Source organism: Rhinoderma darwinii, chromosome 12 (genome assembly GCF_050947455.1).
Source record: "Rhinoderma darwinii isolate aRhiDar2 chromosome 12, aRhiDar2.hap1, whole genome shotgun sequence".
Taxonomy (NCBI): domain Eukaryota; kingdom Metazoa; phylum Chordata; class Amphibia; order Anura; family Rhinodermatidae; genus Rhinoderma; species Rhinoderma darwinii.
The window spans coordinates 52,256,182-52,281,381 of record NC_134698.1 but is presented as its reverse complement, the minus strand read 5'-3'; the positions used below and the strand labels follow the sequence as shown (position 1 = coordinate 52,281,381).

The following is a 25,200-nucleotide window of genomic DNA, read 5'->3' as shown; positions in this document are numbered from 1 at the left end:
CACTACACCACTAGATGAATACCTTTAGGGGTTTAGTTTTTAAAATGGGGTCATTTCTGCGTGTTTTTTTTTTTTGTTCAGGCAGCTCAATGCCTCTAAATGCATGATATGGGGCCTAGAATTTATTCAATTGTGCCCTGAAAGCCAAAGGGTGCTCCCTCTCTTTTTGGCCCAGCCACACGTCTAATAAGCAGATTGGGGCAACAATGAGAGTATTTTTGAAAACAGGAGAAACCGGGTGATTGATTTTGGGGTGTGTTTCTTCATTTTCATGATCGCTTTACACAGAAATCGGTCTTCAAAGTGATACTTTTATGAAAAAAGTGATTTTTTATTTTTTTTCACCTGCTATGCATTAAATTTAGCAAAAAACTGTGGGGTCAAAATACTCACTACACCCCTAGATAAATACCTTAAGGGGTCTAGTTTTCTAAATGGGGTAATTTATGGGGAGTTTCTATCGTTCTGGTAGTTCAAAACCTCTCCAAATGTACAGTGGGGCCTAAAACATTTTCAAGCAAAATATGAGTCCTGAAAGCCTCCGGGTGCTCCCTTCCTTTCAAGCCCTGCTGTGTGTCCAGGCAATGCATTAGAGTCACAATGGGGGCATTTTTGAAAACAGGAGAAACAGGGTGATAGATTTTGGGGTGTGTTTCTTCATTCTTATGGTCGCTTTACACAGAAATCGGTCTTCAAAGTGATACTTTTATGAAAAAAGTGATTTTTTATTTTTTTTCACCTGCTATGCATTAAATTTAGCAAAAAACTGTGGGGTCAAAATACTCACTACACCCCTAGATAAATACCTTAAGGGGTCTAGTTTTCTAAATAGGGTCATTTATGGGGAGTTTCTATCATTCTGGTAGTTCAAAACCTCTCCAAATGTACAGTGGGGCCTAAAACATTTTCAAGCAAAATATGAGTCCTGAAAGCCTCCGGGTGCTCCCTTCCTTTCAGGCCCTGCTGTGTGTCCAGGCAATACATTAGAGTCACAATAGGGACATTTTTGAAAACAGGAGAAACAGGGTGATAGATTTTGGGGTGTGTTTCTTCATTCTTATGGTCGCTTTATACAGAAATCGGTCTTCAAAGTGATACTTTTATGAAAAAAGTGATTTTTTATTTTTTTTCACCTGCTATGCATTAAATTTAGCAAAAAACTGTGGGGTCAAAATACTCACTACACCCCTAGATAAATACCTTAAGGGGTCTAGTTTTCTAAATGGGGTCATTTATGGGGAGTTTCTATTGTTCTGGTAGTTCAAAACCTCTCCAAATGTACAGTGGGGCCTAAAACATTTTCAAGCAAAATATGAGTCCTGAAAGCCTCCGGGTGCTCCCTTCCTTTCAAGCCCTGCTGTGTGTCCAGGCAATGCATTAGAGTCACAATGGGGGCATTTTTGAAAACAGGAGAAACAGGGTGATAGATTTTGGGGTGTGTTTCTTCATTCTTATGGTCGCTTTACACAGAAATCGGTCTTCAAATTGATACTTTTATGAAAAAAGTGAGATTATATTTTTTTATGCCTGCTTTGCATGAATTCTTACAAAAAAACTGTGGGGTCAAAATACTTACAACACGCCTTAATAAATACCTTAAGGGGTGTAGTTTGCAAAATGGGGTCACTTGTGGGGGTTTCCACCATTCTGACACCTATGAGCCTCTGAAAACCTGGCTTGGTGCAGGAAAACCAAATGTACTTCAAAATGTATAAAATTATTACTAAACTTGTAAGTGTTCTAAATTGCACAAAAAAAATTTTTTTTTCCAAAAGTGCTACCAAAATAGAGTAAAGAGATGGAAATATATATTTAATAAAAAAAATTGTACTGTATGTATGTACATATCTGACATATTGCCGTTAAAAATAGGGAAAAATGATAATTTTTACAAAATTTCTTCATTTTTTCTATTTTTTTATTAATTTCCGTAAATCGTATCAGTCTACTTTTACCACTAAAATAAAGTACAACATGTGACGAAAAAACAATGTCAGAATTACTTGGATATTCAAAACTTTCGCTGAGTTATTCTCTGATAAAGTCACACATACCAGATTTAACAAATCTGGCTTGGGCATTAAGGCCCAAACAGGCCCGGTCATTAAGGGGTTAAGTACAACTGGGCGTGTTTAAAGTTAAGTACAAGTGGGCGTGTATTGTGTGCGTACATCTGGGCGTTTTTACTTGTTTTACTAGCTGGCCGTTGTGAATAGAAGTGTATGATGCTGACGAATCAGCATCATCCACTTCTCTTCGTCAACACCCAGCTTCTGGCAGTTCACAGACACACAGCGTGTTCTCGAGAGATCACGCTGTGACGTCACTCACTTCCTGCCCCAGGTCCTGCATCGTGTCGGATGAGCGAGGACACATCGGCACCAGAGGCTACATCGACTTGCCTGCAAACGCAGATGCTGCTGCAGAATCAACTGTAGCCTCTGGTGCCGATGTGTCCTCGCTCGTCCGACATGATGCAGGACCTGGGGCAGGAAGTGACGTCACAGCGTGATCTCTCGAGAACACGCTGTGTGTCTGTGCACTGCCAGAAGCTGGGTGTTGACGAAGAGAAGTGGATGATGCTGATTCGTCAGCATCATACACTTCTATTCACAACGCCCAGCTAGTAAAACAAGTAAAAACGCCCAGATGTACGCACACAATACACGCCCAGTTGTACTTAAAGAGGCTCTGTCACCAGATTTTCCAACCCCTATCTGCTATTGCAGCAGATAGGCGCTGCAATGTAGATTACAGTAACGTTTTTATTTTAAAAAAACAAGCATTTTTGGCCAAGTTATGACCATTTTCGTATTTATGAAAATGAGGCTTGCAAAAGTACAACTGGGCGTGTTGAAAAGTAAAAGTACAACTGGGCGTGTATTATGTGCGTACATCGGGGCGTGTTTACTACTTTTACTAGCTGGGCGTTCTGATGAGAAGTATCATCCACTTCTCTTCAGAACGCCCAGCTTCTGGCAGTGCAGATCTGTGACGTCACTCACAGGTCCTGCATCGTGTCGGCACCAGAGGCTACAGTTGATTCTGCAGCAGCATCAGCATTTGCAGGTAAGTAGCTACATCGACTTACCTGCAAACGCCGATGCTGCTGCAGAATCATCTGTAGCCTCTGGTGCCGATGTGTCCTCGCTCGTCCGACACGATGCAGGACCTGGGGCAGGAAGTGAGTGACGACACAGCGTGAGCTCTCGAGAACACGGCTGTGTCTGCACTGCCAGAAGCTGGGTGTTCTGAAGAGAAGTGGATGACACTTCTATACACAACGCCCAGCTAGTAAAAGTAGTAAACACGCCCCGATGTACGCACATAATACACGCCCAGTTGTACTTTTACTTTTCAACACGCCCAGTTGTACTTTTGCAAGCCTCATTTGCATAAATACAAAAATGGTCATAACTTGGCCAAAAAATGCTCGTTTTTTAAAAATAAAAACGTTACTGTAATCTACATTGCAGCGCCTATCTGCTGCAATAGCAGATAGGGGTTGCAAAATCTGGTGACAGAGCCTCTTTAAGAAAGGCTCATTTGCATAAATATAAAAATGCTCATAACTTGGCAAAAAATGCTCGCTTTTGAAAAACAAAACAAAAACGTTACTGTAATCTACATTGCAGCGCCGATCTGCTGCAATAGGAGATAGGGGTTTGAAAATCAGGTGACAGAGCCTCTTTAAGGCCCTTATACACAGGCTGATGATCAGGAAAACTAGCACAGTTTCAAGTGCTTGTTCCCGATCATTGGCACATGTAATCATGCTCATCGATTGGTGGATAAACGTTGGCCAATCACTTGTCGGCAGCACATCTCCTTGTGTAAACAGGAATGTGTTGCTGACAAACTGTATGTGCCCAAACGATCGAACGAATGATCATTCAGTCACATACAGTTCCAATGATTGCTCCATTTAAATAAAGCTAAACAAGCACCAATCGACTTGCTATATAGTCAATTGGCGCTCGTTATGGGCAGGAAATCTGCCTGTGTAAAAGGCCACCTAGGGACAGAGCAATCTTATTATCGTTAGATGTTACTAAAAGCTCTACTGTATTGCTGGAGGCCTAGATAAGGCAGGAAAGTATCACTAAACACACTGCTGTCCGTCCCTAGTCTCTGCGGAAGGGGGCTGCACTCCATCACTTAAAGGGAAGGTGTCATGAATTATTTTATTTTTTTATCATATTGCTTTTAGTATGATAAAAAAATAAAATGTATTTGTGTTCGGGTGTTCTACGTCTTACTTTTTTAAAATTTTTACTTCTCTATGGGGGCTGCCATTTTTTTTTCCATCTATGTATGTGTCGATTAACAACACATACAGAGATGGAATACGGCACATACATCCAGATAGAGAATGCGAACGGGAGCCGTTCCATTCACAGAAGCGTACGCCGTCTGTGTGGGAACGGCGCATACACCGATCCCACACAGACCAAAACAAAGCTAGTTAGCAGAGCGAAATCCGGCGCCATTTTCATGTGGACCGGAAGGTGCTGCTGGACAGTCAGATGACGACTTCCGGCCGCGGCTTCCGGCCATATGTTCAAGGAAGCGAAGACGCAAGGAATAGGAGCGGAGATGGCAGCGGCGGCAGGAGCAGGTAAGTTAGGTTTGTGTATTATGTTCGTGTTATACTGTCTGATTAGCACTGTATGTAATCCTCCTACACTGTGCATTCGCTCAGAAAATGGCGGCACACAGTGTAGGAGGTTTGAAGATTCAACCCCCTCCTTCTCCTGGCACCAGCCAGGATAAGGGAGGGGGGATTGTGTGAGGACACTAGAGCGAGTATGTTTACCCCAAATTTGCAGCATAAAGCAATGAGTTTGCTTTAACACATTGACCATGCTGCAATTTTGGGAATTGCTCCCTCTAGTGACCAGCACATGGAAATCTTATAAATTAAAATCTAATTTATAATATTTCCTGACTTGTGAAAAAATTAAAACAATGTGTAATCACTTAAATAATAATTGTTTAACTAAAAAAATAAAAATAAATTTCTTGCGACATTCCCTTTAAGGCCCTTTTACACTGGCCAATTATCGGGCAAACGAGCATTTACAGAACAGGGACGCTCGTCCCCATACTAGTTCCTTGTGAAAGGGGCAAACGAGCGCGAAAAAAACGGGTGGTCTCGTTGATCGGCGCACATTTACACGGCCCATGTTGGGCTGTTTAAAAGTACCCTTACTGGAGACGAAGGTTTGTATTACATGGCCCGATACGGGCTGTGAAAATGAGCACTGATCAACGAGACAGCTCGTTGATAGGCGCTCGCTTGCTCATTTCACAAGGAGAAACGATTGCTTATGTATGGAGATGAGCACTGGTTACTCCGATCGCTCGTCCCCATACATTTTCATCATGTCGGCTGCACATCCCCCTGTTTACACGGGGAGATGTGCTGCCGACAACTATTATTTTTAATTCTGCATAAAAGAGCAGATCAGCCGATGAACGAATGTTTGCTCGTTCATGGGCTGATCGTTGCCCTGATTACACAAGCCATTGATCGGGAACTGGAACGAGCGTTCATATGAAAACATATTTGCCCCATCATTGGCCGGAGTAATAGGGCCTTAATAGTTACATAGTTCATACGGTTGTCCATCAAGTTCAACCAAGGGATGGGAAAAGGGAAGAGAAAAATTTCTACACATTGACATAGGTACTCTGCTTTCCTGTCTTCCTATATAGTCTAAAGTTATCTCTAACTTTTGTCAAAGTGTTTGATCGTTGTTAAGTTTTATGATCATCCAGACCAGCTAGTCTGTTTGTTTATCTCTTCATAGCTTTTCACCTCATGTGTCTAGTTGATTTGTTTAACCCCTTAATGACCGGCCTATTTTGGACCTTAATGACCAAGCAATTTTTTTACGTTTTTCAATCGTCGCATTCCAAGAGCTATAACCTTCTTATTTTTGTGTCGACATCGCTGTATAAGGTCTTGTTTTTTGCGGGACAAGTTGCACTTTTTAGGTACATATTATTTATTGATTAACTTTTATTAACTTTTTTTTGGGGGGGGAATAGAAAAAAATCTGACATTTCGCCACTCTTTTTTGCGTCCTAAATCTACGCCGTTTACCGTGTGATATAAATAACACAATAACTTTATTCAGCGGGTTGTTACGATTGCAATGATACCAAATTTGTATAGTTTTTGTATGTTTTACTACTTTTACACAGTAAAAACGCTTTTTTTCCAAAATGATTTGTTTTTGTGTCTCCATATTTGAAGAGCCGTAACGTTTTTATTTTTTCGCCGATGCGGTTGTATGAGGGCTTTTTTTCTGCGGGACGACTTGTAGTTTTTATTGGTACCATTTTGGAGTAGATGCAACTTTTTGATCACTTTTTATTACATTTTTTTAAAGTCAGTATTCACAGAAAACAGCAATTTTTCCATAGTTTTTTATTTATTTTTTTACGGCGTTCACCGTGCGGGTTAAATAATGTAATAGATTTATAGTCGGGGTCGTTACGGACGCGGCGATACCAAATATGTGTAACTTTTTAACTTTATTTTGTTTTTTTAATAGTAAAGCAGTTTGTAAGGGGAAAAGCTGGGTTTTTCATTTTTTTTCACATTTTTTTTTTAATTAACTTTATTAAACTTTTTTTTCACTTTTTTACTAGTCCCACTAGGGGACTATAATATGCGATTCTCCGATCGCATTTATAATACACTGCAATACTTCTGTATTGCAGTGTATTACTGCCTGTCCGTTTAACACGGACAGGCATCTGCTAGGCCATGCCTGCGGCATGATCTAGCAGGCATTCACTCCAGGCAGCCTGGGGGCCTTTATTAGACCCCCGGCTGCCATTACAGACACAGACACTCGGCGATCGTATCGCCGGGTGTCGGTGGGGGAGAGAGGGAGCTCCCTCCCTCTCTCCAAAACCACTCAGATGCGGTGCTCGCTATTGAGCACCGCATCTGAGGGGTTAAACGGGTGAGATCGATACTAATATCGATCTCACACGGCAGAGCAGGGACGCTCCCAGCCCTCAGCTGCCTCTAGCAGCTGAGAGCAGGGAGATCTGACAGTTCCCTGCTCTGTAAACTTATTCCGATGCCGCGACGTAAAGTCTATGGCATCGGAATAAGGCCCGTTAGTGACCGACGTAGAAACACGATGGGCCGGGTTAATAGCTGAAAGAGCTTAATTAGGCCCATAGATCTGAGCATCTACTCCCCTATAAATTTAGATGTAGCATATGGGAAAGGCACTCGTACAGGCGTGGGATGAGGGCAGAAGTCATCTCTGTGTAAGTGTCATATTGTCAAAGTGTCCTGGCAGTTATACAAGGGAGATGGTCAGGGTAAGTGACAGGTAAGCTGCAAATCCAAACAAACTAGCAAACATTCTAATTATTAGATTCAATATTTTACCTGTTTACAAACAAACATGTTCACTACTGCGGTCATCATTATAGCTGCTCTTGGTTTACAATCCTATCGCCCATTTAGGCCTTGGGAAAAATCAGTCCACATCAGTCCCTCTCCTTGCCTCGCCCATGTACAGCTCCTATGCACTATTCACTTTCCTCAGTCACCTTAACCCATCTCATCCCACTGCTCAACATAAAAATCGCTTTCATAAATCACATAACCATCTGCTGTCTCTCTCCATTCTCCTGCTACTAGCTGCAGGGGACATCTCTCCCAACACTGGTCCTCCCTCTTCTTCTGCCAAGCTCAACCACTTACCTGCCACACATAGAAACCCTGCAACTCTTACCATTCCTTGTACGTCTTCTCCTGTCTCTTTTAACTGTGCTCTCTGGAATTCTCGGTCCGTGTGCAACAAACTCACCTTTATTTATGACTTATTCACTTTCATTGAACGTGGACACCTTTCCGTAGCGCTACGGATGGGTGTCCGTGCCGTAGAAATGTTCCGAAAATTATGGAACATGTCCGTTCTTTTGCATTTTGCGGGCCGTGCTCCCATACTTTGTATGGGAGTACGGCCCGAAAATGCGGGTAGCAGTCGGCCGTGCCCGCAATCGAGGGGCCTAACTCTCTCAACCTCCTGGCTCTTACGGAAACATGGCTACACCTGTCTGACACTGCTTCCCCTGCTGCTCTATCTTCTGGTGGTCTCCACTTGTCTCATGCCCCCAGACCTGAGAACAGGCAGGGTGGAGGAGTAGGTATACTTCTTTCCCCACACTGCACTTTCCAGGTCATTCCCCCGGTCCCCTCACCCACATTTCCCTCTTTTGAAGTCCACACCCTCAGACTCTTTCACCCTTTTTCCCTCCGAGTGGCAGTTGTCTACCGCCCCCCGGGCTCACCCCGCCAATTCCTGGATCATTTTGCTGCCTGGCTTCCACAATTTCTATCCTCTGAAACACCCACTCTCATCATGGGTGACTTCAACATCCCCATTGATAACCCAATTTCCCCATCTGCCTCCCAGCTTCTATCTTTAACCTCGTCCCTCGGTCTGTCACAACTTACTAACTCTCCTGCACATGAAGACGGGCATTCTCTTGACCTGGTCTTCTTCCGTCTCCGCTCAGTTTCTGACTTTATTAACTCTCCTCTCCCGCTTTCTGACCACAACCTTCTCTCCTTTACTATCAAATATTCTCTGTCTCCTCAGGTCATGCCTATGTATCAGACACACAGAAATCTACATGCCATTAACACTCAGCAACTCAGACAGTCTACAGTCCTCATTGTCCCCTTTCTTCCGTCTCCTGTCCCAATCTGGCTGCCAAACTTTATAATAACACGCTCAAAAATGCATTGGATGAAGCACCCCCCCTACACTACGAACCACCCGACAAAGACGACGATAACCCTGGCACACGCCTCAATCCCGCTTTCTTCAGCGGTGCTTGAGATGTGCTGAACAACTGTGGAGAAAATTGCATTTGGCTGCAAACTTCCTCCATTACAAATTTATGCTCAAAACTCTGCCCTTCACCGCGCCAAACAAGTCTATTTCACTTCTCTCATCTCCATACTAATAATCCAAAACACCTCTTTGATACTTTTCACTCCCTTCTTAGTCCTAAAGTGCAGACGCCAATCACAGATCTCAGTGCTGAAGACCTGGCCACCTATTTTAAAGTTAAAATTGACAACATCCGACATGATATCATCACCCAGTACCCTAATAACATTGATCCCCTTCCCTCCCGCACTCCCTCTTATTCACTTTCAGCATTTGACCCAATAACAGAAGAAGTCTCTAGGCTCCGCTCCTCATCCTACTACCTGTCCTAGTGATCCTATCCCCTCACACCTCCTCCAGTCCCTCTCCCCGGCTGTCACTAGTCACCTGACTAAAATATTTAACCTCTCTCTTTCCTCTGGTATCTTTCCCTCCTCTTTTAAACATGCCATTATAAACCCATTACTGAAAAAACCAACTCTTGACCCATCCAGCGCTGCCAACTACCAACCAGTCTCTAATCTGCCCTTCATCTCCAAACTCCTGGAACGCTTGGTCTACTCTCGCCTTATCTCTCTGCCAACTCCATTCTAGACCCCTTACAATCTGGTTTCCGCACTCTACACTCCACAGAAACTGCGCTTACTAAAGTCTCAACTAATCTATTGGCGGCTAAATCAGACGGTAAATCCTCTCTCCTGATTCTTCTAGATCTCTCTGCAGCCTTAGACACTGTAGACCACCTTTTTTTTCTCCAGACGGAGGGAGTGCCTCCTTGTTTTTTGAGGGGTTTTTACATGGAATAGGATTTCACCATATTTTTTGTATGTGAATTCATATATTTATAGAAGTTAATCATGTCCCCCCTTAGTCATCTCTTTTCAAGGCTAGTCTATGAGATTTATCGGTTATTTGAATCCCATTCATTTCAGCTGCCATAAAGCACACACAACCTGTTCAGCGGTCTATAAAAAAACAATACAGAAGGGATGAGTGTCTCTCTACAGCCGTCCCAGGGAAGTTTGTAAAAATAAAAAAAGTAAATAGGTACATTTAAAAATTTAAAATAAAATGAGCAACAAACTTCTCTTCTATAGACTTTCATCTATTAATGAAACTAAAATCAAATCTATGAGACATTCACTTTAAAATGTCAAAATACAGAGAAAGATACAGAGCGAAATGCAGACAAAATACTATAACAAATCTCATGCATAAGATTCTGAGATTCTAATTCAAACGCATTACTTAGTAACGAATACATAAGCATTCAGGGAATCCAGAGTACTGGTGACTTGATTCAAGTAAATTCTCAGTATTTAGCACCGTATTTCTTAACTCTTGAGGAAAGGTCAAGGTTTCTATAAAAAAACTTACGTGTGAGGTTTTCTGATGTCCCAGAGTCCAACACCTTCCTTGGAATTGGCAGTAGCCAGCAGCCTCGGTTCAACAGGGTTAAACATGACACTGTGAAAGGCTGAGGGATAATGAGCCAAGCAGAAAGGATCTGAATATAGCAGAGAGAAAATATCAGTGATTTTGTATCATTATTACGATTAATTGTTTAAGTCAAGTTTGGTCAATTTTTTTTAATTATTGACATTTGGTAAGTTAATAATTGCATAAAAGGTACCATGTACAAAAAAATGGTGCATCAGTAAACAAATGTCGATATTGATGCCTTAAAGAGGCTCTGTCACCACATTATAAGTGCCCTATCTCCTACATAGTCTGATCGGCGCTGTAATGTAGATAACAGCAGTGGTTTTTATTTTGAAAAACGATCATTTTTGAGCAATTTTAGATTTATGCTAATGAGTTTCTTAATGACCAACTGGGCGTGTTTTTACTTTTGACCAAGTGGGTGTCGTAAAAAGAAGGGTGTATGACGCTGACCAAAGTAAAAACACGCCCAGTTGGTCTTTAAGAAACTCATTAGCATAAATCTAAAATTGCTCATAACTTGCTCAAAAATGATCGTTTTACTAAATAAAAACCACTGTTATCTACATTACAGCGCCAATCAGATTATGTAGGAGACAGGGCACTTATAATCTGGTGACAGCCTCTTTAACCACTGTTCTCTTCACTACCCATCAGAATTCTTTAGAAGGCCACAGCTAGCTGAAGACTGTCTAATAAGCTACTCTTTGTCTACATCGAACCCCACTTCTCAGATTAGAGGTGGAAAAACTCAGAGGCGGAGCTGAAGGAGAACAAGTGTTTTAGAGATCATTGGGGGTGCCAACAGTGTGAAAAATGGCCTGAAAACCCTATAGGTGAAAGGGTTAAATCTATGAACCAGCTTTCTGCATTCACTTTGTACAGGTCTCATATAGAGAGTCATAAATAGAGTCCGTTGTATGAATGAATGTCTGTAAAAGAACACATGCTGTCCACACCACAAAGTAACAGTCCCTGAGCTGAAAGTTTGTGAATAGTTTATACTGAAATAAGAACGTTCCCCTACCTCCTTGCTGAGACTCCCTGATGTCCCATATTAAGACTCTTCCATCATCTGATGAACTGGCAAACACGTTGTCATTCACTGGACTGACGGACAGTCCATACACTGCCTCGTCATGCGTGAAAACATCAAGTGTTTCACCACTAAGAGGGAAAAAAATTGAAAAATCAACGCAAAAACAATGCTTATTCTATTATGCAAATTCAAGATATGTGTTTCTGATGTGAAGGACACCTACCTCTCAACATCATGGAGGATCACCTGTTCATCATTTCCTGCAAAACAATTGAAAGTCTTAAGAATCTGGCAATAAAATGTTCATAAAAATGCAACTATTCAGAATTACTGTAGTGTATTTTCAGTTACGTATTCATGGATTCTTATTGGGCCTTGAAACGTGGATGAAAAAGCACTCCTACAGTAGCTCCCTGTATGTAAGCGGTCTGTTAAGTGGATATGCCTTCCTTCCTTCATGTAGTAACATCTTAACATGGAGTATTATGTGATGTGATTTGGAGCACTTTAATAGACTTGATAAAGCATTTCTTTAGTACTGAGCTTCAGTAAGGGTCCTATTACATGGCCCAGCGTGGGTCGTGTAAACTAGAGCCGATCAACAAGACAGCTCGTTTATTGGCGCTCGTTTGCTCCTTTCACATTCTTTGCATTTGCTTGTTCATCTGCTGATCGTTGCCCTGATTGCACAGGGCAATGATCGGAAATGAGCGTCCATATTATTAGTTCAGTTAGAATTTTACCACCGACTTTCAAAACCAAAAAAAAAACCCAAAAAAAACCTATGGACACCTTTGACATGATTAAATGATTTTTACATCTGAAACCCCAAAATTAGTTTGCAACCTGCCCGTAGTTTCAGACATCTCATGTGTGTGTCTCCCTCCCATTAACACGTGCTGGATGTGATTTCTGTGTGTCCAGGATGCTGCTGCTGCTTTCAAGTACTCTATTGTATCAGCACAGCTTCATTCCCGTACTACTTCCCCCTATAATACAGCCCTTGTGTGATCTCCTCTCCCCTATACTGACTAGGGATGCACGATGCATCGAAACTTCGATACTGTTTAGATACTCTGCATCCCCAAACGGTTCAATACCGTTATTTCATGTATTTCGACACTAAGCTGTGCGGCCGCACAGCTAAGTATAGTAACACATGAATGTATAAGAGCGGGACTGCGGCTGTGTAATATAGTCATTGCCCCACTCCAGAGTCCTGACAAGTGCGCGCTGTCAGGATGATGCGATGCGGCCAGCGCTGCACTAATGAGCGGCGGCACTGAAGACAGAACATGGCGGGCGCACTGCAAAACACCCCCATGTTCTGTCTTCAGTGCCTGCGCCGCCGCTCATTAGTGCAGCGCCGGCCGCATCATCTCAGGCTGACCGCGCACGCATTTGATGTATTACACAGCCGGAGCCCCGCTCTATAATGGCAGAGATCAGAGAAACCGCTCATCTCCGCCGTTATTCCCATGAATGCTGCGATCAAAGCTGACTGCAGCGTTCAGAGGTAAGTGAGAAGGGGTGGGGATGCCCCTTGGATCGCATCACAGGAATCCCTGTGACGCGATTGAGGGACATACCATATATGGGCAGACAGCCCAAGGTCTGTTGAAGGACCCCAGGGCTCTTACCATATTTCCTGTTAGGGCATACTTCGTACACAGGCAGTTGTTAGGGCATACCTATTAGTACACAGGCTAATGTACTGGCATATAGATATATGCCAGTACATTAAAGTTTAACCAGTTCAGGACCGGGCTATTTTGAGCCTTGAGGACCAGACACCGTTTAGCCCTTTTTAGCACGTGTTAGTTTAATGGCTATAACTTTTTTTATTTGTTGGGCTAATGACGTGATTTTTGCGATGTTTTTTCCGTAGACAATGCAGGTTTATTTTTTTTATTGTTTATACACATCCTTTTTGCCATTTTCGAATTTTTATTCATAAATTTTGAAAAGAATAGTAAAAAAATAAGCTTTTTTACGTTTCAGCTTTTTTTTTTTGTTGGTAATAACATCGTTTTACCCTAAAATAGACCTTTTATTTGTGCTAGTCATTGTCTACCGTAAATTTTAATATATTACATGTCTATATTAGGGTAATTGGGTCAGCGCTAGTGTTACAACAATGATTTGCAGGGTGGAAAGTTTTTTTTGGGCGTGGGCATTTTATGTGTATTTATTATTCATTTTTTTTTTTGCACTTTACTATTTTTTTATTACTATGGTCTGTCCCTCAAAGGTCAAAAAAGACCTTTGGGGAACTTTATATATTTTTTTTCTTTCTTTTACACCATGTTTTTCCACTGTAACTGGGGCTGCACAGCAGCCCCAGTTACAGGGGAAATCAGCCCTCTTATAATGACAATTGTCACTAATAGGGCTGTGCTGGGTCTAATAAGACCCAGCAGCAGTCTGTCAGTAACGGCACCCGGCGATCATGTGACCAGTCACATGAACACCGGAGGAATAGAGACAGCGGTGCGGCCGCTCCCTCTATTCATATACACAGCGTTCATTGAAAGCTGCTTCTATCTTCTCCTCAGGGTCCCCGGTAGTCACTGACAGCCGGAGACCCGACATTCAGCTGCCCCATCGCTCGGGCAGATAGTTAAAGGGGCTCTGTCACCAGATTATCAAATCCCTATCTCCTATTGCATGTGATCGGCGCTGCAATGTAGAGAACAGTAACGTGTTGTTTTTTTTAAAAACTATTTTTGGCCAAGTTATGAGCAATTTTATATTTATGCAAATTAGCATTGAAATGGACAACTGGGCGTGTTTTTTTTCGTATTTCCAACTGGGCGTGTATTGTGTTTTTAACTGGGCGTGTTTACTTGTTTTACTAACTGAGCATTGTGAATAGAAGTGTATGATGCTGACAAATCGGCATCATACACTTCTCATCGTTCCCACCCAGCTTCTTTCGCTAAAGACACACAGCGTGACGTCACCCACAGGTCCTTCAACCTGGTCGTCGGACAAAGAAGATACATCGGCTGAAAGGCGTCCAAAAGGTTAATATGCTTGTCTCTAGGGAGTTTGCTATTCTTACCTGCACATGGTGATGCTGCTGCAAATTCAACTGTACGCCTGGAGCTGTGGTGTCTTCTCTCTACCGACGCCAAGGTTGAAGGACCTGTGGGTGACGTCATCACTCCCAGCCTTCTTTCACTGCAGACACAGCGTGACGTCACCCACAGGTCCTTCAACCTTGGCGTCGGAAGAGAGAAGATACCACAGCTCCAGGCGTACAGTTGAATTTGCAGCAGCATCACCATGTGCAGGTAAGCATAGTAAACTCCCTAGAGACGAGGATATTAACCTTTTGGACGCCTTTCAGCCGCTGTATCTTCTCTGACCGACGCCAAGGTTAATTGGTTAGCTTTATAATATGTAAAGATCATCAGGAACCCCAATTCCACCCAACTTCGGTTTCTGAATAAGATACTGATATTTAAGTCTAGGTCTACTGTTATTCCACAAGAACTTTGAAAACAATTGTCTAGTTTTATCAAAAAAGTATCTAGGTAACCAAATGGGCAATGTTTGCAACAAATACAAAAATTTAGGTACTATGAAAGTCTTGAGCAGATTCTTACGACCCATCCAAGACAGAAATGGGACTTTAAAACGGTGTAGTTGTTTTTGGACCGAGGACAATAAAGGCAGGTAGTTACATCGATATAATTGAGAAGGATCTTTGGTGTGGTGAATGCCTAGATATTTTATGGTATTAGATGGCCATTGAAAGGGGGAACAAGCCTTAAGAAGTGCAATATGTGCAGCAGGAGCAGACAGATTCAGGGCCTCCGACTTCCCAATATTAACCATAAAGTTGGACACTTTACCAAACAATTCAAATAAACTTATCAGATGAGGGATTGAAACAGCTGGATTGGTAGTTAAGGTTGTCAGCGAATGAAGCTATTGTAGGAGTATGGGCCCCAACCGTCAATACTTGTATCACGGGATCTTGCCTAATTTTTTGTAAAAGAGCTTCCATAACTAGGACAAATAAAGAAGGTGAGAGGGGGCAACCCTGTCGAGTACCATTGCATATATTAAAGGAATTAGGGAGAGTTCCCTTTACCTTAATCTTAGCGCTGGGGGATTTATAAAGTGAAAAAATAGCCCTAATAAACGTCTGAGGAAACCCAAATTTCTGTAATGTAGCCTCAAGAAATGACCAATTAACCCTATCAAATGCCTTCTCAGCATCTGTACCGAGAACGACCAAAGGAATACCCTTAGATTTGGCAAATTCAATGAGTCGAATAACCCTACAAGTGTTGTCTTTTCCCTGTCTATTTTTAACAAAACCGGTTTGATCACTACCAATCAACCCATGCAATAAATGACCGATTCTGGAAGCAAGTGCCTTATCCCACCATTTGACGTCAGCATTAAGCAGTGAAATCGGCCTATAACTACAACATAAAGTGGGATCCTTCGCATGTTTTGGCAAAATCGTAATATGTGCCTCGAGTGCCTGTTTAGGGAGTGAGCAGCTTGTAAACAATGAGTTACACATTGCAGTAAAGTGTGGAAGTAGTGTAGATTTAAAAGATTTATAATACCCAATCGGGAAACCATCAGGTCCAGGGCTTTTCCCCGAGGGAATAGTAGACAACACTTTCTTCATTTCAAATTCTGAGAAGGGGCGTATCAATGTTTCTATGGCCTCATCATCTAACGTAGGTAAGTCAATAGAATTAAGGAATGAAGTGATAAGTCCTGTGTCTTGAATATCACTCAAACTATTGGTGGCTCGGTCTTTAATATTATAAAGATCCTGGTAAAAGGCCTGAAAGGCATCAGCTAGAAGTTTAGTAACCATAACCAATCCACCACCCGAAGTTTTGATCTCCGAGATAAAGGCATGTCCACATTGTTTACGCAACAAGGCCGACATCATCTTATTACCTCTGTCACCATGGGCATATTGTTTAAACTTCAAAATTTGAAGTATTTTAGCCGACTGAACATTCAGAACATCTTTCACTTTATCCCGGAGATCAGTCAACTCCTTCAAGGAGGAAATAGCTTTCATCTTCTTATGTATCCCCTCAAGGCAAGAAATCTTGGAAAACAAAGAGTCTAGAGTTTTAGTCCTCTGTCTTTTCACATGAGACCCTAAGGAAATGAGCTCACCCCGAATAACGGACTTGTGTGCTTCCCACAATATAGGCGCTGACAGAAATCAGTAGCATTGTGTATAAAATACTGGGATAAATGGTTCTCAATGATATGCACATGGGAAGTGTCAGCAATAAGAGTACTATTAAGCTTCCAACTCCAATCTCCTTTAGGAATATCTACCAATCTCATGGTCAAACATACAGGAGCATGATCTGAAAGCACAACATTCCCAATGTCCACAGATTGCACCAAAGAAATACATCTCGGTGAGAGAAAAATATAGTCCAGTCTATGGTACGTGGTGTGTGTGGGAGAACAAGGAGTATAATCTTTATCTGTAGGGTGGAAAAGCCACCACATATCCATGAGATGTAGGGAATGCAGTCTTATTAAGTTTAGACCATTTACGAAAAGAAACATGTTGAGAACCAGTTGCATCCATTATAGTATTCAGAGGAAGATTAAGGTCCCCACCAACCACTAAAACCCCTTCAGCAATATCCCGTAGCAATAGCAGGATCCGTACTATCCAAGAAGTCTGGTCCATATTAGGTGCATAAAGATTAGCCATAGTGTAGACATCCCCACCTATTTTCTCCTTAACAAAAAAGTACCTGCCTCCATCAACCTTCACCTCTGACAGAAATGTAAAAGGGACACTCTTATTAATGGCAATGCTCACCCCTCTAGCTGCTGCATGATAAGTACTATGATACCACAAGGCAAATTCGCTAGTGGGAAGTGAAGGAATTGTATTATGTTTAAAATGCATCTCCTGAAAAAGGGCTATACTCGCTGCATTGGTTTTAACAAACGAAAGACTTGACTACGCTTTTGCGGTACATTCAAACCCCTCACATTGTGGAATACTATCTTAAGAGTATCCATTGTTGAAGATTTCCAGAAGGCCCATTATATAGAAAAACATCCATCGTTAACACTAGCAGTAACATCCTGAAGGACAGCGAGACAAAGGTAGATAAAAATGAACAAACCAAAAATCGTGTTGCTATCATTAGTCCCCCAAACATGGAGACTGAAGAACAACACAAAGTAACATAGACCATCACATACTGTAAAAACATAATTTCTTAAAAAATATGAAGGAAGGGGGTCTTCAAGAGAAAAAAGGAGATTGACAGAGAGCGTGACAACTTTCATCGAGCCCAAAAAGTAAACAAATTAAACTAATGCATCTGACAAGAGTTAGCAGGAGCGCTATACATTCCAAGGAAAAGAATGACAATGAAAATACTAAATATAATGACAATAAGAGGCAGCCGGTTAGATATGAAGCCGAGAAGAGACCTCAAGTCAAGGCAGACTTATCCCGGTTCTTGTAAGAAGATCTTTTGCCTCCCGGAGATCGAGAATGGGAGACCATAGACCACGATCCAGGGTCAGGCAGAGCAGGAAAGCCAGATAGCCGAGATAAAGGAAGCCATGAGGGAATGACAAGAAGACTGATATCAAGTAGATCCCAGGCTGAGTCTAGATCCTCCGGTTTCCTAATGACAATATGCTTATCGTTCTTCGTTATGGATAAGCCCAAGGGATACAACCACCTAAAGGGGATGTTTTTAGCTCTTAGACCTTTGCTGGACGTACTAAGGATGCGTCGTTTAGCCAAAGTGGATGCCGCCAGATCCTGGAAGAATATAATGTTAGCACCATCATATTTAAGCTCAGTAGATGCTCTAACCGCCTTCAGAATTGCCGCAGCATCAGTAAAACACAACAAGTCACAAATAACGTCTCAAGGAGGGTCATTGGAGCGCGGTTTTGCTCACAGCGCCCTATGAATCCTTTCAATTTTGATGAGCGCAGCGGCTTCAGTCCCTAAGAGAACCAAAAATCTCGAGGGCCACTTTAGGTAAAGCATCGTACGCAACGGTTTCAGGTAATCCGCGTATTCTCAAATTTTTGCGGCGACTCCGATTCTCCTGATCATCAGTCTGCAATAGAGCCATATTAATGTGGTCTTGTTGCACATGGAGTGATTCATGCACCGCTGACCTAAATGTGAGCACATCGTTACGAGCAGATTCAAGTGTGTCCACCCTATCTCCAATGTGGCGTAAATCAGCCTTAATATCTGCAAGCTCTTTAGCAATAGGACCCAGGGCACTATAAAGAACTCTTTTTATGAAGCCTCTAGAGACAGGAGCAATGTCCGACTCACCCCCTGCATCAGAGCGGTCTCCAAGGCTCTCTTCGTCTGAGTTGTCTTCAGCAGCACGATCCGGCGCCATCTTGGAAGCACCCGACGGAGCTTTGTCCAATCTTTTGCGGAGGAATTTATCCATATCCGCTTGAGGTTTCCCGGCTTTTGGCGTGGCGGGAGGTTCCCTGCCCTTCTCCTTAACAGTCTTCCCCATTTTGGAGCAAATTATCCTGCGTTTCAGGTAGGCTCTATCAGGTTACACGAGGAGCTGCGAGCTATTCCAGCTTTACCGCTCGCAGCCAAGCTCCGCTCCTCCCAACTATAGATTTTTTTCACTACAGGATATGTCCACCTCGAACACCATTTACAACATACATACAGTTTTCATTTCTAGACATAATACACATACAACGTTAAGTAACGGTCATTAAATCACTTATCTTGTGCTGCTTCTGATTTAAAGAGGTATTCCCAACTCAGACATGTATTCCACTTCTGAGGCAGCCGCCGCATCCAGGTTGAGAATGAACGAAGAGGTGGCCGTGCACGGCTCTCTACATTCATTCCTATTAGAGTTACGGAAACAGCCAAGCACGCCGCGATACTTCATGAATGTGCGATTTGGAAATACCCCCATTAAAAAGTCTGCAGTATAGCCCAAATCTATATTCACACTTCTATGCTGGTTGCTATTGGAAACAGTCAGCAAAACTGTAGATCGACAACTAACAGATCAGCTGAACTCTTATAATGCAGCGGACATTTATTTTTTCAGATCACTGTACAGTGCCTGGAGTAAAGACTACCTCTCCAAGAATGCACATAACCAGTGTAAGCTTTGTGGACATTGATCCAGAATGGAATGCTTAGGCTATGTTTACACGACAGATTTTTCCTCAGGAAAAATATGACTTGGAATTGGCCAAAAATCTGCATCAGAAAAAAAACCCAGTAAAACCAGCATCGTTTCTGCATTCAGATTAGCCCCATTCAATGGGGATAATCTGCTAGCCAAACCTGTTTTCACAGAAACCGTGTCAAGAAGTGACATTTCACTTTGTTTTTTTAGCAAGGCGGATTAAAGTTACGCCGCTGAAAATTCTGCCCTGTATGAACAATGAAGGGCTTTTTATAAGTGGTTTCCAGCGTGTCGGAATCAGCGTGAAAATTCCACCATGTGAACTGGGTATTAGACATATCAGCTCTGAAGCCTGCAGAATTGTGAATGCAGCTCTTGATTATAATATAAGCTGTAACACAGAAACAATGGAAGATAAGTAACGTAATGCATTTACAAAGTTATTAAACTTTTTACGTAGATACATTTAAAGAGTAAACTGTAAAAAGGTGATAAAAGGTAAATTTAGGATGCTGGATCACTTCCTGTTATGTTACATTGTTGTGAGTTGAATTTTTTTTAAATGACATTCACACAGTGCAGTTAGACACAGCATCTTCGTCAGAGCAAGCTGTAGCAGTGTGCCCTATTGGCTGTATTATTTTGGTATTTTTTACCTCACTTGTTTCAGTGAGGAAACGGCAATAAAGTACAACTGTTGTGGCAGAATGCCATTTCCTGCAGAAACAGGTGTAGGAAGATTTCATAAAACTGCTTCATTTATTAGAAACCAAAACAGTAATTTTTACGGTTTAAAAAAAAAAAAGTATGCATCTTGTGTGCATGTACCTTATGATAATTGATAAGTCATCAGTAGTAAAATCTATAGTTTGAATGTATAGTATAGAAATGAATTTTCAAGATTTCAATTATTGAAAATATTCTTTGTGCCCTATATAATGAAGGCAGTCCATATGCTCTATTAGGACATATGGATGTCATAGAGGGGCATGGGGGGGGGGGGAAATCACCTGCTTGGGGCACACCTCTTTAAGTCTTCGCTCACATCTGTGTCAGTGCTCTGTTCCGACCGAGCTTTCTGTCGGAACGGAGCCCTGACTGACACAAACGGAAACCATAGGTTTCCGTTTTCATCACTATTGAGTCCAATGGTGACGGATCCGGTGCCAATGATTTCCGTTTGTCTCCATTGTGCAAGGGTCCAGTCTTTTTGACGGAATCAATACCGTAGTTGACCAATGGTGATGGAAACGGAAACCTATGGTTTCTGTTTATGTTAGGGCTCCGTTCCAACGGAAAGCTCCGAAGGAACGGAGTCCTGACGCAGATGGGAACGAAGCCTAAGCTAGAGTGAAGAGCCACTAACAAAGCCCATCCATGTATTACATGGTCGGAAATTCATTTGAATGGCTGGCATGCAATACTACATTTCCACTGCAGTGGCCAACTCCATAGAGCCCCCTACACATGGCTCTGCTGTGTGCATGAGGCCCTAACCATTAAATAAACAAAACACACACCTTGAGTTGTTCTCTTATTTTCAGTTGTGGATCTATTTGTCATCACGCAGTTGTATCCATCCCTGAGAAAGTTGGGTGATAACCAATACAGCCACCATTGCAGCTCTCATAAGGGTGGTCATCCAGCTTTCCCAACTTCATGAATGAATAAACTTGCCTATTATTATTACATAGCTAGGTAAACTTGCTATTCAGTATTCTAGGAAAGCTGACTGACTGTGGAAGCTGTAATTGTAGCCACAATGTCTCTTACCAAGCCTTTCCAAGAAGGGCAACAACTAAACATTTTTTTGTTAACAATTTAACAGAAGAGGACTACAGACTTATAAACCGGTGATGTAATGGTGAATTATATACAGTAGTAACTTTGTGGAGACCTGCAAGTACCACAGGCAATGGTATAAATACCATACAGGCAAAACAGGCAGCTGCAACAGGGCTCTTGGAGAGAGGGGGCCGAGCCCTGATGAATCACTTCACCTTTTCGTAATGATTAGGGAGAACCTGAGCAGGACTCTTCTCTCCAGAGGACCCGCATTGGAAGTATAAACAAGTTGGTTTGTGTTGGCCAAAGGGGATGGAAAGAGTGTGAAGAACAAAATGAGGGCCCTCTGACATTGGTGGCAAAACCCAGCACCATAATGGGGGGGGGGGGCAATTTTGATCTTTGCTATGGGGTCCTCTCTCTTCTTTGTATGTCACTGGCTACAGATGTACCTGGTGCCTAATCTCATGCAGGATTGACGGACTTAATTCTTTATTCTTTGAAAAATAGGTGATTAAGCTTTTAATCTGGATCATTATGAACGGATTTATTTTATGAATAATTCAAAGCAGTTTTGTAACATTGGGAAGTTCTATATTTGCAGATTGAAAAGTACAAAATTGCAATGGAATGAGCACAATTTTACAGCAAATAGGGAGAGAGGAATAAATGGCTACCTGACATCTCTGGCATCGCTTATCTCCAAGGTGGACAAAAAGTTTAACCTGTCCAACCCCCCCCCCTTTCCCGGGTCGGGGTACCATTGGCCAAGCACCATAGACATAGGACTGTTGGTGGATCAAAAATCTGCGGGATCTGCCAACAACAAGCTCTTTTCTATGGCCAGCTTTTTGGGTCTCAGATTGATAAAGGTTGGGGACTAGAGAAAGATATCGTGATTTCCCGAGTTTAAGGCTTGCAATTCATTGAACTGGACAGGGTAGAAGTAGATTTCTTGGGAGGGGGAGAGTTGGAGTCATGTAACAAAATGCTAAAGGGTTATTAAGGGTTCAGCAAAGAAAGCAAATTAATTTTATAAAAAAAAGTTATAATTTTTTTTAATATATTTTAGGTTTCCTTTCAATATGGTTTTCAAGATCACTGCTTGTAGTCATTTAATAGATACCTTCATAGTTAATTCTAGTGGATGAAAATCTACCCTGGTCATGTGATGCTCACACATGGTTCGTTACACATATTGTAACTGTTATCAGTCCTCACTTCAGTGTTCATCACATGACCAGGGCAGACTTTCATCCACATTTGAAGTAAATAATGAAGGTTCCAATTGAATGATAGCAAGCAGAGATCTTGAAAACCGAGGCAAAAATATACACAAAGTATATTCGAAAATTGTATAACTTTATTATTATTACATAGTTCGTACGGTTGAAAAAAGACACATGTCCATCAATTATACAAGGAAAGATATTACACCTTTAAAGAGGCTCTGTCACCAGATTTTGCAACCCCTATCTGCTATTGCAGCAGATCGGCGCTGCAATGTAGATTACAGTAACGTTTTTATTTTTCAAAAACGAGCATTTTTGGCCAAGTTATGACCATTTTTGTAGTTATGCAAATGAGGCTTGCAAAAGTCCAAGTGGGTGTGTTTAAAAGTAAAAGTCCAAGTGGGCGTGTATTATGTGCGTACATCGGGGCGTTTTTACTACTTTTACTAGCTGGGCGTTCTGACGAGAAGTATCATCCACTTCTCTCCACAACGCCCAGCTTCTGGCAGTGCAGACACAGCGTGTTCGAGAGATCACGCTGTGACGTCACTCACTTCCTGCCCCAGGTCCTGCATCGTGTCAGACGAGCGAGGACACATCGGCACCAGAGGCTACAGTTGATTCTGCAGCAGCATCGGCATTTGCAGGTAAGTCGATGTAGCTACTTACCTGCAAACGCTGATGCTGCTGCAGAATCAACTGTAGCCTATGGTGCCGATGTGGCCGACACGATGCAGGACCTGTGAGTGACGTCACAGATCTGCACTGCCAGAAGCTGGGTGTTGTGAAGAGAAGTGGATGATACTTCTCGTCAGAATGCCCAGCTAGTAAAAGTAGTAAAAACGCCCCGATGTACGCACATAATACACGCCCACTTGGACTTTTGCAAGCCTCATTTGCATAACTACAAAAATGGTCATAACTTGGCCAAAAATGCTCGTTTTTTAAAAATAAAAAAACTTTACTCTTATCTACATTGCAGCGCCGATCTGCTGCAATAGCAGATAGGGGTTGCAAAATCTGGTGACAGAGCCTCTTTAAGTTGCATTACTAAAGGATCTATAAAAAAACAAAAATGGGTCCAGCCCATGAAGTTATTTGATCTTTTATTCCAACCAGATACAATTTGATCGGCAGTAAGGGTATGTGCACACACACTAATTACGTCCGTAATTGACGGACGTATTTCGGCCGCAAGTACCGGACCGAACACAGTGCAGGGAGCCGGGCTCATAGCATCATACTTATGTACGACGCTAGGAGTCCCTGCCTCGCTGCAGGACAACTGTCCCGTACTGAAAACATGATTACAGTACGGGACAGTTGTCCGGCAGCGAGGCAGGGACTCCTAGCTTCGTACATAAGTATGATGCTAGGAGCACGGCTCCCTGCACTGTGTTCGGTCCGGTACTTGCGGAAGAAATACGTCCGTCAATTACGGACGTAATTAGTGTGTGTGCACATACCCTAACAATCGCTTACGAGTCTACCTTTATTCTGCACACACTGAATGCTGGCCTATATTTTTCGGACTATAAGGCTGTATTCACACGAGCACATTACGTCCGTAATGGACGGAACGTATACGGCCGCAAGTCCCGGACCGAACACACTGCAGGGAGCCGGGCTCCTAGCATCATACTTATGAGAAGCTTTGACTTCCGCGTTCTGTGTCCGGCAGCTTCATAGAGATCAATGGGATTCTTCTGCGCATGCGCGAGCGACTCTCCATTGATCTCTATGGAGCTGCGGAACAGATAAGCCGGACACAGAACCCGGAAGTCCAGGCTTCTCATGTAGCGCTTTGGGTGACATTCGGTCCCCTGTTCTCCTTATCTCTGGGGGTCCCAGTGGTCGGACCCCAAGCGATCTCACATGTAGCCTCTAACCTGTGGATAGGGGATACATGCGTTTTATGGCAAACCCCTTTAACTAGTTAAATGCCGCGGTCAATAGCGACCGCGGCATTTATAGGGTTTTTGCTATGAAGGAAATTTATGACACATCCACAGGTGGAGTTACTGAAACAGCGTAACTCCCATAGAACTGAACAGTAGTTACGGAACAGCGTAGCTTACATGCTACACTGCTTCCGTAACTGCCATTTACTACTATGGGAGTTAGGGATAGAGCGTAGCTCAGCGAGTTACGCCGTTTCAGTAACTCCACATCTAACCAAGTGGCCGTTGGTTCAAGTCCCCTAGGTGAACGAATAAAATGTGTAAAAAAAACGTTAGATAAATGTTCAGGAGTGTAAATAAAATATATTAAAAGTTTTAAAAAAACAAAAACCTTTTCCCATTTTCCCCCAAGCACAATGTAAAAAACAAAATAATTTGGTATCACTGCGCCCATAAAAGTCCGATCTTTTACAATATACCACTATTTAACTTGCACGGCGAGTTTAAAAATTGAAAACATCAAAATAGTTTTTTGGTCACCTTGGCACTTAAAAAATTAAATTAAAAAAATGTGATAAAAAAAAGAAATCGTATGTACCAAAAAATGGTGCCAATAAAACTACAGCTCCCACACTGCTCAATCGATGAAAAAAAATAAAATAAAAAAAATGTATGGCTCTCAGAATGTGG

The 25,200-nt window shown here is 42.3% G+C and overlaps 1 protein-coding gene across 2 annotated transcripts in view; it reads right to left on the bottom strand.

Moving 5' to 3' along the window:
- The window catches only part of DCAF5 (DDB1 and CUL4 associated factor 5), a 73,509-nt gene that overhangs the window by 29,484 nt on the left and 18,825 nt on the right, over positions 1–25,200 (bottom strand). For both annotated transcript variants that reach the window (XM_075844929.1, XM_075844930.1), the window contains exons 3-5: positions 11,642–11,678; positions 11,407–11,546; positions 10,314–10,443 (exon numbers count right to left, since the gene is read on the bottom strand). In XM_075844929.1, the coding sequence (XP_075701044.1) occupies positions 10,314–10,443; positions 11,407–11,546; positions 11,642–11,678 (307 nt within the window). The remainder of the gene's footprint in view (positions 1–10,313; positions 10,444–11,406; positions 11,547–11,641; positions 11,679–25,200) is intronic.